This window comes from Parasteatoda tepidariorum, chromosome 4 (assembly GCF_982258835.1).
Source record: "Parasteatoda tepidariorum strain Cologne lab strain chromosome 4, Ptep-v5.0, whole genome shotgun sequence".
Taxonomy (NCBI): domain Eukaryota; kingdom Metazoa; phylum Arthropoda; class Arachnida; order Araneae; family Theridiidae; genus Parasteatoda; species Parasteatoda tepidariorum.
In genome coordinates this window covers 28,296,563-28,312,535 of record NC_141758.1, presented here as the reverse complement: position 1 = coordinate 28,312,535, position 15,973 = coordinate 28,296,563, and the positions used below count along the sequence as shown (strand labels likewise).

At 29.8% G+C, this 15,973-nt stretch overlaps 1 protein-coding gene across 4 annotated transcripts in view; it reads right to left on the bottom strand.

Moving 5' to 3' along the window:
* Positions 1-544: 544 nt before the first annotated feature.
* The window catches only part of LOC107454609 (uncharacterized), a 127,380-nt gene continuing 111,951 nt past the window's right edge, over positions 545-15,973 (bottom strand). For all 4 annotated transcript variants that reach the window (XM_043049975.3, XM_043049976.3, XM_087160843.1 and 1 more), the window contains exons 11-17: positions 14,589-14,828; positions 13,925-14,044; positions 11,777-11,917; positions 9,395-9,577; positions 8,242-8,424; positions 4,032-4,135; positions 545-1,299 (exon numbers count right to left, since the gene is read on the bottom strand). In XM_043049975.3, coding sequence (XP_042905909.2) covers positions 1,204-1,299; positions 4,032-4,135; positions 8,242-8,424; positions 9,395-9,577; positions 11,777-11,917; positions 13,925-14,044; positions 14,589-14,828 — 1,067 coding nt within the window. In that variant the 3' untranslated portion in view covers positions 545-1,203. The remainder of the gene's footprint in view (positions 1,300-4,031; positions 4,136-8,241; positions 8,425-9,394; positions 9,578-11,776; positions 11,918-13,924; positions 14,045-14,588; positions 14,829-15,973) is intronic.

Below are 15,973 nucleotides of genomic sequence, written 5' to 3'. Positions count from 1 at the left end.
AGAAAAAAAATCTGCTGCTATTCTAAGTTTGCCAAGTTTTGTTCGGGAGTTTTATTGTTGGTCTGTAGGACTGCACACATGTTTGTGCGATTGTATATACGATGGTTACTAAATTTACATAGAAAAAATAGTAAAAAGAAATGGCGTATCAATTCACTGGCGTTTGGAATGTTTTGTTACATTTTGTTTTGTCCCTTGTTTTAAAAACTATCAAACAAGGACAAATATTTAACTTCCGAGATAAATCGGGAAAGTATACTGATGGTAAACTAAATGTTTTTTACAGAAAAAATAATAAAAATTCAGCTTAAAACTTTTGAATTACGTTTTGTTTTAGTTTCTTGTATTTATTAATGAAATAAAATAAATCTGTTGAGTTTTTGCTGTTTTTTTCCTTCAAAAAAATTGGTAAAGGAAGCGGTTAAAGAATTAAAATGATTTTCCACATTCTCGTCTCATTTGATTGCTGAATAGGTTTAGCTGCTTGTTGCATGTGTTCTTTTAGGTACAAATGAATGTTAAATAAAAAATTCACAAGTCAATGTTTAATGTACCACATTTAATTTCTTTTAACCTAAATAAAGTAAAATATAAATATAACAGCATAAGAATATGTATCAATGTGCAAAACATGAAGATAAATCACAAGATTGTACAATGATATACAACAGGAAAGATTTCATGACAATAATGTTTGCATGAGCGAAACAACATTTAAAGACGTAACTCACAGAGAATCAATAATTACGAAGTATACAAGAAGTTGGCGATGTAAACTCTTCAACCATCTTTCCCACGTAAAATAAGACTAGCTTAAAAATCTCTAAAAAGTATCCATTTGATAAAATAGTTGTTGCATGGTCCCTTTAAGGGTAAAAGATCATTGGTCCTAGGTGTAAACTCAACAAAAAAGCAAAGTAAAACAACAAAAATCAACAACAAAAAAGACTAGTGTTAAAGATGACTTTTTTTAAAAACAAATCTTTGAATTTGATTCTCAATTCAATAGATTGAAATTCTATATGTAAAATATCTTTAATCAATTCAACACACAGTGTGACCTCATCTTCAATACTGTAGTCGTATCTTCAAATATATCACTGTTTCGAATTCGTTTATTTAAGAGAACCTCTTGGAGCATCAGAAGGATATATTTTTAAATTCTTGTACAATTTATATATGCGTCTGAATCCAACTATTTTGTTATCTGCCGATTCGAAGGCACTGTTTTAAGTGATCAATCGAATGCTGATGGCGCTGTCTTTCCTCGTCCAGCTCTCGCTTGCATCTGAGCAATTCCTAAGTAGTAAAGAAAAATATTGTTAATTAAAGTATAATTAATCATGTTTACATCTTTTCATAAAAAGAGGTTCAAACATCGAGTTAAATGCTGATCTGCCAACTTTCAACGTTTTTTATAAAAGTTTATCCCAATGGTAAGTTTATATTTTAATATATTATTTTTTATTCATTTGAATTCATTTTTTCTACCACTCTATATAAAGGATTAATAAGTATAAATAAATAAAAATTAATATTAAATTTGACCTAAAAAAGAAATATATATTCAAAACATGTACAAAATTGGCAGTTATGTATAATACAAAGTTTTTCTTCCCTAAACGAAGCAAATTACATAGCTGCCAACTCCATACCTGCCTACTCTTCCGCATTTTGCGGAAGAATTTATTTTCATATTTAAAGTGGTAGTAAATATATATTATTTTTCTCTCATAAACTTAATTTTTAAATGATTTTGATCACCACTATTCTTTCAAAAATTAAGCACATATATTTATATGCAGTACTATCATGGTTGTCAACTTAAGTTTTCTCAAATGCAGCGTATTTGTTTGCTTAAAATTGAAGTTTTAATTCCATTTTAATACCACTGGGAAAAACGATAATGGAAGGGATTAAAAGTTGGCAGGTATGCAACTCTTCAAGGTTTTCCCGAAAGATTTTATTTTCATATTTAAAGTGCTATCGAAATTCATGTTATTTCACTAAAATTTTTGAATTATAATAATAATTTTAAATCAGTTTGACCACCACTACATATAAATAATTACAACAAATATATAAAAGTATATTAGTCGTTGCGATAGCAAAACCCAACCCAGACAAAATATAAATATATTTTTGAGGAAAATCGTTTTTCGGGAATTGTTTTACTACCACTTGGAAAATCCATTCTCGAAAAGAGTGAATGTTGGCAGGTATGAATTAAGCAATTGTGTAACAGAGAAATTCTGTCTCTTTGAAACAGGGCTGATAATTTTCTACGTTTTTCGGGAAAATTTTGGTAGATAAGTTTGTGTTTTGCTAAATGATTCTTTGTTTTGCAAATTTAATTTAATATTATTTTACCCCCACTACATGCGAATGATTAAAAAGTTCATACAAAATGCTACTTTGTAATGCACTCTGATAGTTCAACTTTATTCAAAAGTTTTAATTAATTAGTAGCGAATAAAACAGTAAGAATTGTAGAATAATAATAATTACGCCTATTCTTTTAAAGTATTATCGCGAAGAAACTGCTAATAAGTTGCAAGCCCTGCTTATGTTCCCATAATTTCGCAGTTCAAAAATTCTTTACGATACGCCGAATTTTTATTCGCTAAATGTAAGTCTCCTAATGCATCAATTTTTATCACTGAAAAACATATTTTTAAAATGACGTTTTCTTCTGAATTAATGTCAAAAATTTAAGTAAACACTGATAATGATGCTTTGCATAAATAATGAAGAAGCTGTATGCTTTTTAATTGTAATTATTCATGTCTGTTTCTTATGCATTTTGTTTGGTTTAACAATAATTTTAGAGTGAGAAATTGAGAAGTCAATATGTAGGCTGATAAATTGATTATTTGTTATACAGAAACATCATTTTAACCTACTCATACCCTCCAACTGCTACGGAATTTCCGTAGTTTCAGAAATCTTCTTTTCAGACGGTAGCAAAATTAATGTCTTAATATTTAAAAAAAATTAATTTTAGCGCAACTTGTCCACTATTACTTATAAAAGTGCAGGCCATATGGCTAGATTCTTAAGTTCTGATAAAAGTTTTATGAGAGATCCATTTGCTTTAAAAATTTCTACTTTGGTTCGCTACCACTAGAAAGAATTATTTTCAAAATCTTCATAAGTTGAAGGGTATGCATACTTGTTTTTAGTGATGTTTTCTTTTTTTTCCCTCGCTTATTTGTTCAGTTCTACAATAATTCTACAGATTAAAACTGAAAAGTCAATGTTACAAAAAACAGATTATAAATAACTGGTGCTATTGATTCTGAAATAGTTGTTTTAAATCTAGACATCATTTTTGACGATTTCAAAATATAGAAAGCTAATTTTAATTTTCTAAAACTATAAAATAAAATAGATGAATTCTGACATAGCATAAAGAGTTCTTAAATTTCGATCCTCAAAATCATTGACTCAGTAATTCATACCTGCCAACATTCACTCTTTTCGAGAATGGATTTTCCAAGTGGTAGTAAAACAATTACCGAAAAACTATCTTCCTCAAAAATATATTTTTATTTTGATTAGGTTGAAATTCGCTATTGTAGGGATAAATACAGAGATGCCAACTGCTCCGGACACGCCAAAATAATTTAAAAAACGGTAAATAACCACAAAGTAAATTATGCAAATATTTGACTATTTTTGCATGCATTAAAAAGGTACAGCATAACATAAGTACTATAAAGTGGTGAATTCCATAAGCCTACAAATTATTTAGAAATAGTAATGGATAAAAGTCTACTAAATTGAATTTGTATACTACCACTTTAAAATATATATCTGCTGTCCGGAGCAAGTTAGCAACTTTGTAAATATGCTTTTATATATTTGTTGTAATTATTTATATGTAGTGGTGGTCAAACTGATTTAAAATCATTATTATAATTCAAAAAGTTTAGTGAAATAACATGAATTTCGCTAGCACTTTAGATATGAAAATAAAATCTTCCGGGAAAACCGGAAGAGTTGGCAGCTATGGTAATTGGAAAACTTACCGACATCTTTCTACTAAGGCTGTCAGCTTCCTTCTTAAGTTCTTCTTGAGTAAGTCTCAGTTGCTTGCACCTCTCTGTCAAGATGGACTTCTCGCTTGATTGTTCTGAAATTGAATGCAACAATAACACTTTAATAAGCAAAACAAAATGTATATAAAAATATATTAGCTATTAGCATTTGCAAAAGTTTCCTTATAAAAATACCAATTAAAGAAATAAATGCATTAAATGAAGCAGAGTCTAATTTCTCTTATACTAATATTTACGACTATTTAGAGCTTTCCACCTTTCCTGTTCAACAGGGATTCAAGTAAAACTTTTTTGCTGAAAAATTTATATTTTTAAGATTCTGTAGCTATTGACCTGATAACATCTGTCAACAGAATTTAAATTCATTCTCTTCAAGGCAGAATTAATTTTGAAAGAATGAAGCAAGTCAGGAGAGTATGGTGGCTAATGATATTAAGGGATAAGCTGCTATGATGGGCCAAGAACGATTTAATTGATTAATTTTTTATTCTAGCATGTCACCTAGAAGAACATTTAAAAAAAAACTTTTTTGTTTTAATGGAAGATTCATGTTGTTTCTAGAATAATCAATCTAGGCTGAGCAATTTTATTTCAGGAATTCTATTTTATTAAATTCATATTTTGAGCTTTATCCATATCTACAAACACACATTTTTAGCAATTTCGTTTCCTTAAAAGTACATTTTGGGCTGTGCTTGAGATGAGAATTTTATTGACTTTGCTTAAGTCATTTATAAAAATAAATATAATTTAATGAAAATAAAAATTATAATGAAACTGATAATATTACTATGAAACATGCACCTAAAATGCACACCTGGTACCCCATAAGAAGCAATAATCATTTAAAAATTAGGAAATGTTGAGATAAGTTAAAAAACTGAACTTGAAAGGTAAATCTGATGACCAACAAAAAGCAGCAATCAATCAAAAAAGAATAAAACTGAAAAATGTATTGTAAATGAAAAAACTGAAGTAAAAAGCATACCTGACAACTTTTACGCATTTGACTTAAAATTTTATTTCTATATTTAAAGTGGTAGTAAAATGTATACTTTCTATATATTCGTTGTATTTAAAAACTTAATATATAATCTTTTTATCCACCACTATTTAAAAAAAAAATTTAAATAAATTTTTAATATGCAATACTTTCGTGAAATTGTGCATTACCATAATTAACCCCTTGGGGACGGGTAATTAAAAAAGCCTTCCTACAAAATCAGAATCAAGTTGTAATTAAATAAAAAACGGTAACTTAAATGTAGGCGTTGCTAATTTGACGGACTTACTTTGCTTTTACTTTTAATTATTGTTAGTTTAATCATATATATCAGGGATGGTGAACCAATGGCACGCGTGCCATTTATGGCACGCGACACAATATTTTGGACACTCCACCGATCACAATTGTTGTTACACAATGAATTGTTATTACACAAATGTTATTACGCTATGAAGCATATGTAACAATTAAATTAAAATTCACAAAAAATAAACAAAATAATAAACAATTATTAATAAAAATATTAAAAATTAATACTAAAAAAGCAATTAGTAACCGCAAAAAACAAGCTAACAATAAATAACTAGCAGAAAAAATTAACAATCCTGCTTAAACTAGGATCTTACAACCCAAATATAAGTTATTGGTCATCTAATCTGCAACAACAGAAGTCACACTGATGTTACTTTAAGTTGAATTACGTACATAACTGAGACATTGCAAAATGTATTTTTTTTTCAATGCAAATAAAGAGTTTTGAGTTGATGTTATTTAGTATTATTATTTTTCCAATTATTAAAATTATTTGACGGCACCACTAAGCAATTTTTTAGAGAAAATTGCACGTTGGTGTATAAAGGTTCGCCACCCCTGATATACAGTGGTGGCCAAAAGTGTGGACACTTTTTGAAAGTTTCATGTTTTTCAACTTTGTGTGCTTGTAGAATATATTAATTTTCACTTAAATACAAATGTTTACATATCAAATTGAAGGTAATTCAATGTAGAATTTAATAATAAATACAGTATTACAATATCTGTATTACGAAAAAAGTTATGCAATTAATAGTAAGATCTATCTCAGATTTGCATTTTTTTAAAGTGATACTTACACAATCAATACTTAGTAGGATAACCCTTAATTTTTAAGACAGCTTCACAGCGTCTTTTCATCGAGTGAACGAGTGTTTGGAGTTTATCTTTCGTAATCACATGGTGCCAAGAATCAATTATAGCTTCACTTAGTTGTCTTTTATTGAATGGACGTTTTTTTCGTACAAGAATTTTCAAACGTCGCCACAAATTTTCAATTGGATTGAGATCAGGGCTGTTTCCTGGTCATGGTACTATATCTATGCCTTTATTTTGAAAGCATGCTTTGCATACTTTTGCTGTGTGGCATGGAGCTGAATCCTGCTGAAAAATAAATGGTTCGTTGTTGGGGAAGAGATCCCTGATGGAAGGTATCAATTTTGGTTTCAGGACAGTTTCGATCTACTTTTTGGCATTCAGGATGCCAAATCAGGCCGAAAAAAATGCACAAGTGTTACTACCGATAGAAAAATTAAATGTCTATGCCTTCAAGATAGAAAAATGTCATCAGATGCCATTAGATGTGAAATGAATGCAGCTGCTATTGCAGTAAGTTCAAGAACAATAAGAAAAAGCTTATCAGGATTTGGACTACAAGCTAGAATTCCAAGGAAAAAACCATATTTAAATCAAAAGCAACGCGAAAAACGAGTTAAGTCGGCAAAAGAACACATTAAATGGTCAGAAAATCAATGGAAGCAAGTAATCTGGAGGGATGAGAGTAAAATATCGCTCTTTGCAAGTGATGGTAGAAAATACGTGAGACGTAGAGTATGTGAAGCGCTTTATCCTGATTGCATTGAAGCAACTACAAAAAACTACAAACAAATGTCATGATTTAGGCATGTATATCTGCAGATAGTGTGGGCTGAATTCAAGTGATTGATGGCATCCTGAATGCCAAAAAAATACATCGAAACTGCCCTGAAACCAAAATTGATACCTTCCATCAGGGATCTCTTCTCCAACAACGCACCATTTATTTTTCAGCAGGATTCAGCTCCATGCCACACAGCAAAAGTATGCAAAGCATGGTTTCAAAATAAAGGCATAGATATATTACCATGTCCAGGAAACAGCCCGGATCTCAATCCAATTGAAAATTTGTGGCGACGTTTGAAAATTCTTGTACGAAAAAAACGTCCATCTAATAAAAGACAACTAAGTGAAGCTATAATTGATTCCTGGCACCATGTGATTATGAAAGATGAACTCCAAACACTCGTTCACTCGATGAAAAGACGCAGTGAAGCTGTCTTTAAAATTAAGGGTTATCCTACTAAGTATTGATTGTGCAAGTATCACTTTAAAAAAAATGCAAATCTAAGATAGATCTTACTATTAATTGCATAACTTTTTTTGTAATACAGATATTGTAATACTGTATTTATTATTAAATTCTACATTAAATTACCTTCAATTTGATATCTAATCGTTTGTATTTAAGTGAAAATTTATATATTCTACAAGCACACAAAGTTGAAAAACGTGAAACTTTCAAAAAGTGTCCACACTTTTGGCCACCATTGTATATAATCAATGTTAATTCAAAGTATAACTAAATAGTTTTATTTTGAACAAATTAATAATAATTATATGAGAAATCAATTATTAACTGAATGTTAATAATTACCAAAATGGAAAAGAGAAAAAACTGGTAACGAATAAATTTTATTTTTAGTTTTTTTTCAGGGAATAATAAAATAAACGTAACTACCAATATTTTTTAAAGGATACAATTTATAAATTTAATTGCCTCTTGCTATAAATCAAAATGAACAACCGTATAATGTTTATTGTTAAGAATAGATTTACTCCTCCCGACCTATTATTGAAATAGTTCTACTTATAGTGCTTTCCCTTTTCTGTCTCACTTTCAGACAAGGATCAGATACTAACTTCTCCTTGATGTTATTACATGGTGGTAACAAAATATTCTTTCAATCAAAAAGTGAAGTATTAATGAAATAGAATTCTATCACTCTTCTGACATAAGTTTTATCACTTTATGTATATTGTAAATTTTTTATACTAAAATTAATTAAACATTTATTTTGTAGTGAAGTAAAACAAGAAACGTACCATTCTGATGTCTGTAAAATGCTTCCATGATTGTATCTAGACCAGGCCAATTAAAAGAACTTTTTAAATCAGCTAAAGACTTATCAATATTATTGCCGAAATAACTAGTATCAACTTGTATTCCAATTGAAGTACTACTTCCTGAGGGCTTGTAAGTTCCCTGTGCTTTCACTATGTGATTGTCTGCAATGAAAGAAATGATACATGATTCACACATGCTTAAAAAATAACGTTTCGAAATTAACTGTACTAAAAAATATCCCATTTTGACCGAACATAGTCATGCGTTTATATAATTATCATACTTACATTAAAAAAAAATTTACTTTAAAATTCAATGGGCATAATATTATTTCATCTTTTAAAATTATTTTACGCCATATTAGAACAAAAGTTTTTGACTGCTAATTTATATTGAATACCTTTAGTACCAATTGCAAAAATCAACGCCTCCTCTAACTGAAAGTCTCCACACGGTGTTTTTTGGTAGTCGGATCCACCGTGAAGGATATCCACATTGCGAACGAATCACTTAATATAAAATCTAGTTAAATTAAGAAAGTGGTAGCAAATATATGACTAAAAATTTGTTTTATTTATGAACATTATTGGTTTGCCTTATTCATTTGTCAACCACTACAGATTCAATTCCTAAATATATATGACGAACTCTTCTCAATTACTTTCATAAAAGATTTTGGGTTCATGCGCACAACTGGTTCACTTTTTAAATAGTCTGCGTTGACTACCTATAGAAGACCGTGTGGAGGCTTTTTGATGTATGAGGTGATGCAAAAATACATATTTTTCAAGCATGGAAGTTTCGTAGTGGTAGATGGTAGCGCTAATATGCTTGAATCAATACATACCAAATAATCATACTTGTATTATAAAATCGTCAGTGTCTAATTCCGGTAATTAATGATTTTTATTACTTCAAGATATGGAACAAACTATTTAATTATAATATTCTATTATATATTCTATAAAAGCACACTCAACTTTGATTGAGAAAACAAATTCAAAGTAAATTGTTTTTCTTACATGAATACACTTTCTTTTTCAATTTTTTAAGTATAATGTGAGTTAAAAGAGACAAGTTAAAAAATTTAAGTAAGTTAAAAGTAAGTTAAATATAAAAAATTTAACTTACTTTTGCAAACCGGTTGAGGAGCAATGAACCTGAATTCATTCTTTAAGCTGTGTCCCCGTTTAAAAGAATATTTATTGAAAGACTTGGTGTGGGGGGATGAAAATGTTCCAGAATTTTCTGTACTTGAAGAGGTATATAATGAGTTCACAGGCTCGTTGATATCTGACGAGCAAAGGTAAGGCACTGCAATATATTTAAATATTAATTTTCTCACTGTTAAAGATAGGTAGGATAATTTTAATAACATTCAAAAATTGTTCCAGTTTGAGATCTTTATATAAGCAGTAAGGATGAATAATGTTAAAAGAAAATTACGAATTTTATTAAAATATATAAATTAGCTATTGAGGAAAAACTACTAACACTAATTCAACACTACTCAAGCACTAACGCGAGTACACTCTCCTACGTTGAGCGAAAGTAAGTATCAGTATATGCTCGCGTAATAATAATAATTATAACTGTGTACTCTTCTTAATTAAAATGCTATTAAATGCTCGCTATAACTGAAGGATAATGTATACTCTCCATTATGTGTGCCGGTTGTGTGTCATTTATTAAAATTGCACACATAATCTCCATAACTAAATGGTAATGCGAACGAGATCTATTCATAAAGCATCCGACTAAAATTTTTATTGGCATTAAAAATAAAAGCATAGTGTGTGGGACTCATTAATTATCAGTAGAAAATATCTCAATGAGCAGGCTCAATTTTTTTCATGGCCAAGGCACTACTTTGTTAAAGAGTAAGCACATGTAAATAGTAGTCGCCCAAATTTAAATGTCAGACTAGGTTAGTGCATCAAATAGTGTTTAAAGCCTGATGATTCTCAAGGAAAAACAAGCTGCAAAATCCACTTAGTCGCGTTCATTCTTATATGATTTGCGCCGGTCGTATGTTGCTATGATCATAAAAAAATTTGAATATGCACACTCAGATACTTTTGGTCAAATTGTACTGGGGAACTTTTTACAAATATAGATTAAATATAACTTTAAAAAACCTCGTAGTTTCTGTAATTAAATGACTATATATATTCTCTATACTTCATATGAATAAATCTCGGTATTCAGTTTTCTGAAAAAGCGAAAAAAAAACTGTTTTATGCTTTTACTATCGACATGTAAAGCTGAAAGAATGTTTACATTGTAATCCCTAACTCTTAACATGTCGAATTAAAGTGCTTACTGAGTCCTTACTCAAAATTATCACTTAAAAACAAATGTTACATTTATATTACATACATTCAGCCAATTTTAACATATGTATCATGTATATATATGTCTGGGTATCAGTAACATATGTATCATCTTTATAGTGTAGTCCCTAGCCCTTAACATGTCGAATTAAGGTGCTTACTAGAGATCCTTACTCAAACTTACCACTTAAAAACAAATGTTACATTTATATTACATATATTCAGCCAATTTTAACCTAGGTATCCCCTGCCAGGTGCAATCTTAATATAACATAAACTAGAAAACTTAATACTTTCCAATCAAAATTACTCAGAAGAAAGAGTAGTCTTTTTTACTACACAAGAAACAAAGCCATGCATAATGATTTTAATCTTAGCACACTATCTGAAACATTAATGACACTAAATGCAAATTTTTTCAAAAAGGCACTTAGTTGTAATGCAATAAATTTTAATAAATCTTTCGAGACAGAAATGCTAAGTTAAAACTCATATATACAACCTATTGCTTACTTTCTCACAAGTGACGCAATTTTATCTAAAATTTTTTAATTAAAATAATAAATTTTTAAATTCCTATTTCATAAACTAAAAAGGCCTTTTTAGAGCCATTAATTATATTTTTCTCCACTGTCAGTGTCTGGTGCTGCTTCTTTATGCTAATTATATAAGCATGGCAGACGTAGCTCTGTAGTTGCAGCTTCGTAACAAATTATATCTGCATCTGTAAAATGACGTTAAAAGATATTTAATTCTTTTCTTTTAACAAGGAAGCGCTTACGGAAAATGGGAACTTTGGGTATGGGCACACTTGCACTAGATTGCTTAACCGTACGATAAGTACACAAGTTTTAACATATAAATATATTTTCTTTATTTTACAAATATATCCTAGTAAATAGCAATTTTTTTGTTTTTTTGCAACCATTTCTTAAAATCTTCTATTTGTGCCCTCCTTGTTACTAAAACGAAAAAAATCGAGTCGATCAAATGCCCCTTGACGGCATTAATTTTTTAAGTTGAATATTTAAAAAGCAGTGAATATGGTGGCATTCGTTCAATGTAAATAAAAATTAAACTATTTGTAAACCAAACCCATTTTTTATTCATATAGTTTTTAATTAATTATAAAAATATTTTTCTGAGAGTCTTTCTTATTTTTATAAAGATTTATCCTCACCTTGCTCAATTTTTGGCATAATTAATTGACTAGATGATACAGGTTTTACATCAAGCACTTCTTCTTCCTCTTCTGAAGAGTTTCTCGATAGTCCAATCGCATTCATTTCTCGAAGTTTCCTTAAATGGTCCAATCTCTGAGCTAAAAAATAATTTAAAATGACTCAAGCTTATAAAGTTGGTAAAATGTATTTTAATAATTATTAAAAAAGTTCTAAGTGAGCTTATTAGTGAAAGAAAATTTTATTTTTGTAATACTTTTGCTATTTTGTTTGTTTCGTTGAATTTGTGTTTATGTTTGTTTTGTTTGCTTCGCTAATTGTTGTTATGGAATAACTTTAGGAATGAAGCTAAACTTTTTTTTAAAAAAATTAGACGAAATTTTAGGTTGTGCGTCTCATGCTTAAGGAACACTTTATGTTGCTCAGTGAGCAACGTCGAAGCCGTAATTGCTCAGTGGTTAATTTACTGCACTGTCATTGTGAAGAACAGGGGTTCGAATAAAAGTGGAGGTCATAACGGCTTCAAAAAATTCTTTTTAGTAACTATTTTTTAATTTTCATTAATTTTGCTTAATAGTGGCCAAAAAATATTGAGTTGTAAGGAATACAATATTGTATCATTTTAAATGACAGAATACAAAATTTGAGCAAAATGGTTGATTAGTTCTTGAATTTCTAAAAAGTTGTAATAATCTTAAAGCCAGATATTTAAAATTCGATTTCTCACGAACCATTCAACCAATTTTCTTTTCTCTATTTTTGTGCACTGTACATAAAGGGTAAATGTCTTACCACTTTCATATATTACCTTTTGCAACACTTAAGAAATAGGGCGTCTACTTTCACGGACAACATGTGCCATTATTTGTTACATTTTATGTAATCTGTATATTGTTTTTGCTTATGTTCTCATTACAGAATGAATGGGAAAAGGGCCATTATTGGTCTCAGGAGCCCAGCTAGACCAAACAGACCAGAACAGACTTTAGCTGACAAAATATTTCGATTGACCAGTTAGAACGAAGCCACCTTACTCCAGACAGCCCATAAATATTTTCGAATGGTAGTCTTTTAATGTATGATTCTTGGTTCAGTAAATTCGATTTACGTTTTTTTTCTTTCTCGTCAGCCTTTTAAATGGTTTGCAAAATTCGCCGAAAAATCTGTAAATTTTAGTTTGTAATTCTCTATCATTTTAAAATCTGTCATTTCTGGAGAAGTTGGCATCTCTGCATTTCAAATTTTCCCCATACTATGTGGTGAGTTTCATCAGCCAGTTTGAATCCGCATCTAAGGATGAATAGAGGTTAAAATAGAGTTTTGGTCCAAAATCAGTTATTAAACATAAGTAGGTAGAATCAGTAAAATATTTTTTAAAAAAATATAGTTTATGAACTAGAATCAGTAATGATTTCATAAACGTGGTCTTTCGATGCTCAGTCTCCAAAGAAAAAAAAAACAGAAATTTTTCCACCTAAATTAAAATTCTCAAAATTACTGCCTTATTCTCAATTTTTACAAATTTTTATGAGCCGGGGTAATGCAGCATTGGAGCAATTTTTTAAGTATTAAAAAATTAGACCACAATCTTTTCTCATTTTCACAAAACTGTGGTTTTTCTCCATGTTGACGTTCTGCGCAAAGCGAAGACATCACTGGCTTTAGAATGGCTAAACTTGATCTAACAATCATGAGTAACAGTTAAAAACTCTCAACAGTTATAAAAATAGCATATTAATCGCAAAAAAAGCGTCAGTTATATTACAACGGAGCCTTTGAAAATCCTTTCGCGCCGACTGTCACAAATACGTGACAGCATAAAACCGTATCAATCAGGGTAAAAATATAAAATTGGTAATCAAAGTATTTCTTTAGCAGTTTATTTGTGGGCGGGGTTATAATTGTTTGATTTATTTAATTCACCATTACTTTGTTCAAAATAAAACTATTTAGTTATACTTCGAATTAACATTGATTATATATATGATTAAACTAACAATAATTAAAGTAAAAGCAAAGTAAGTCTGTCAAATTAGAAACGACTACATTTAAGTTACCGTTTTTTATTTAATTACAATTTGATTCTGATTTTGCACGAATGCTTCTCTGAATCACCCGTCCCCAAGGGGTTAAGTATCTTTTCTCACCTGCTTCACTCTTTGGCACGAATAGGCGACGTGGAGAGGCTTTCTTGTTTACTTTCGCCAACAGGCGATAATGTCTTCTTAGTCTCTCTTCTTCAACCATTCGCCGAATGCGTTCTTTTTCTGAAAAAAGAATTATCAATTTTTTCCGTCAACTTTACATAACACTGGAGAATAATTTTCTGTTGCATGTAATTTTTGAATGGATCTTATATATATTTCCGCGTCACTGCATTCAAATCTGCAATCGGGTTCTCTTCACAAGCTATAATTTTTATGCAATTAAGTAATATGTTCCAAACCAAGAATTTACAAAACTCTCTCTAGCGATATTAATTCTCTGCTACGTAGGGAATAGTAGAAAGAAGGTGATAATACATAATATATATATATATATATATATATATATATATATATATATATATATATATGTGTGTGTGTGTGTGTGTACGTGTATAATAGTTGGGAATAAATTGTTAACAATTAAAAATAGTTAGTCAAATAAAGAAATCACACCATCAAATAATATTCTTATTGTATTTTACTGGAATTTCGAGTTCAATGGTAATTTTTTAATTAACACGACGAGTATACACGTCATACGCGCCGAAACAGGGATTAGGTCAAACGTGTATACACGTCTGAGGCACTTAACTGGTTAACATACCTTCTTTCTTCACAAGCGTGATGGGGGTGAGACCAATTTTAAAAAGAAATTCTAATTTCACGGGTGTCGCTTCCGCCAATAATTTTTCTGATAATCTATCATTTCTTGTATACAGTTCTTCCACTGGAGATATTAAAGCTCTTTCTGTACTGTCAGGTTCTACATCTGGACTCAACGGAGGAACTTCATAGTCTTCCATTAAAATTTTTCTTCTTTTCAGGTACATGTCGAATTCAATTTCTGAAACAAAAGTAAGTTTAAGTAAAACATTATGAGAATGAGATGCTATGCTTTTTGTAAAAGAATAAGGAAGTAAAAAAATAAATTTTAAAGAGTTCAGAGTGTTTAACTTTTTCAAATCTTCAAGGCCCCCTCCTCGAGATCATTTAGCTTACAAAAAGGCATTTTATATTTGGTCAAGAGAAAAGTTTTCAGCTGCAGTATACGCCTCCTTTTACAGTAATGCAAAATCTACTTTTAAAAGAGAAAGTGATACCCTTAAACTCAATGGTAATCTTAAAGAGACAAAACATATACGGCGCTGATGAGCATTGTGTGCATACATATTCAAACGTGTAACCAAAGTATACCACTAAACTACATTTAACATATGTATTTAATGTTTGACCACTTAAAAAAAAAATCAGCTTTTGCATTATTTTACATTGGCGTGTTAATTATTCGTAAACGAAACTTTCTAACAGACACAACATACAAGTTGTTGTCATCAGGATTGAAAGCGAGACGGAAATGAGAAAATACTGGTAGGAAAACTATTTCAATATTAGATAATATTCGGGAGCAGTTAATCTATTCTTAACAATAAACAATTTACTGTAATTAATTTTTTCTCGGCGAAGAAGCAATTCGTTATTAAAATTGTATCCGTTAAAAACAATTAGTAGTTATAGATTTTTATTATTCCCGAAAAAAAGTAAGAAATGAAATTTATTTTTTACCAGTTTTTACTCTTTTCCGTCTTGATATATATTGGCTACACCCCTGGCTGTAGCATTTACCACAAGACAAAAAGTTGTGATAACATTTCTTTCGACATCCCTCCAAAAGTGGAGGTTATTGTAAAGCACAGCAAGGAGCTTTAAAAGCTAACAGAATTTTGATTTAACCTTATCGATACCTAAAATTAAAAGTTTTACCACAAAGAATTTTAACCAGAAAGTTAAAAAAAAAGGAGGTTTGCAAGACAAGTGTACAATTGCTACAGAGTGCAATTAATGCTACAAAATACCACAGAAAGCAAATTTGTGTGGTATTTTATTTAAAAATAAAGTGGTAGCAAATTTGAAGAAGAAATGTAAATATTTTAAGTTATTCTTATGTATCAAAATATTTTCAAATAAATGACACTACAGGACTGTAGAGAA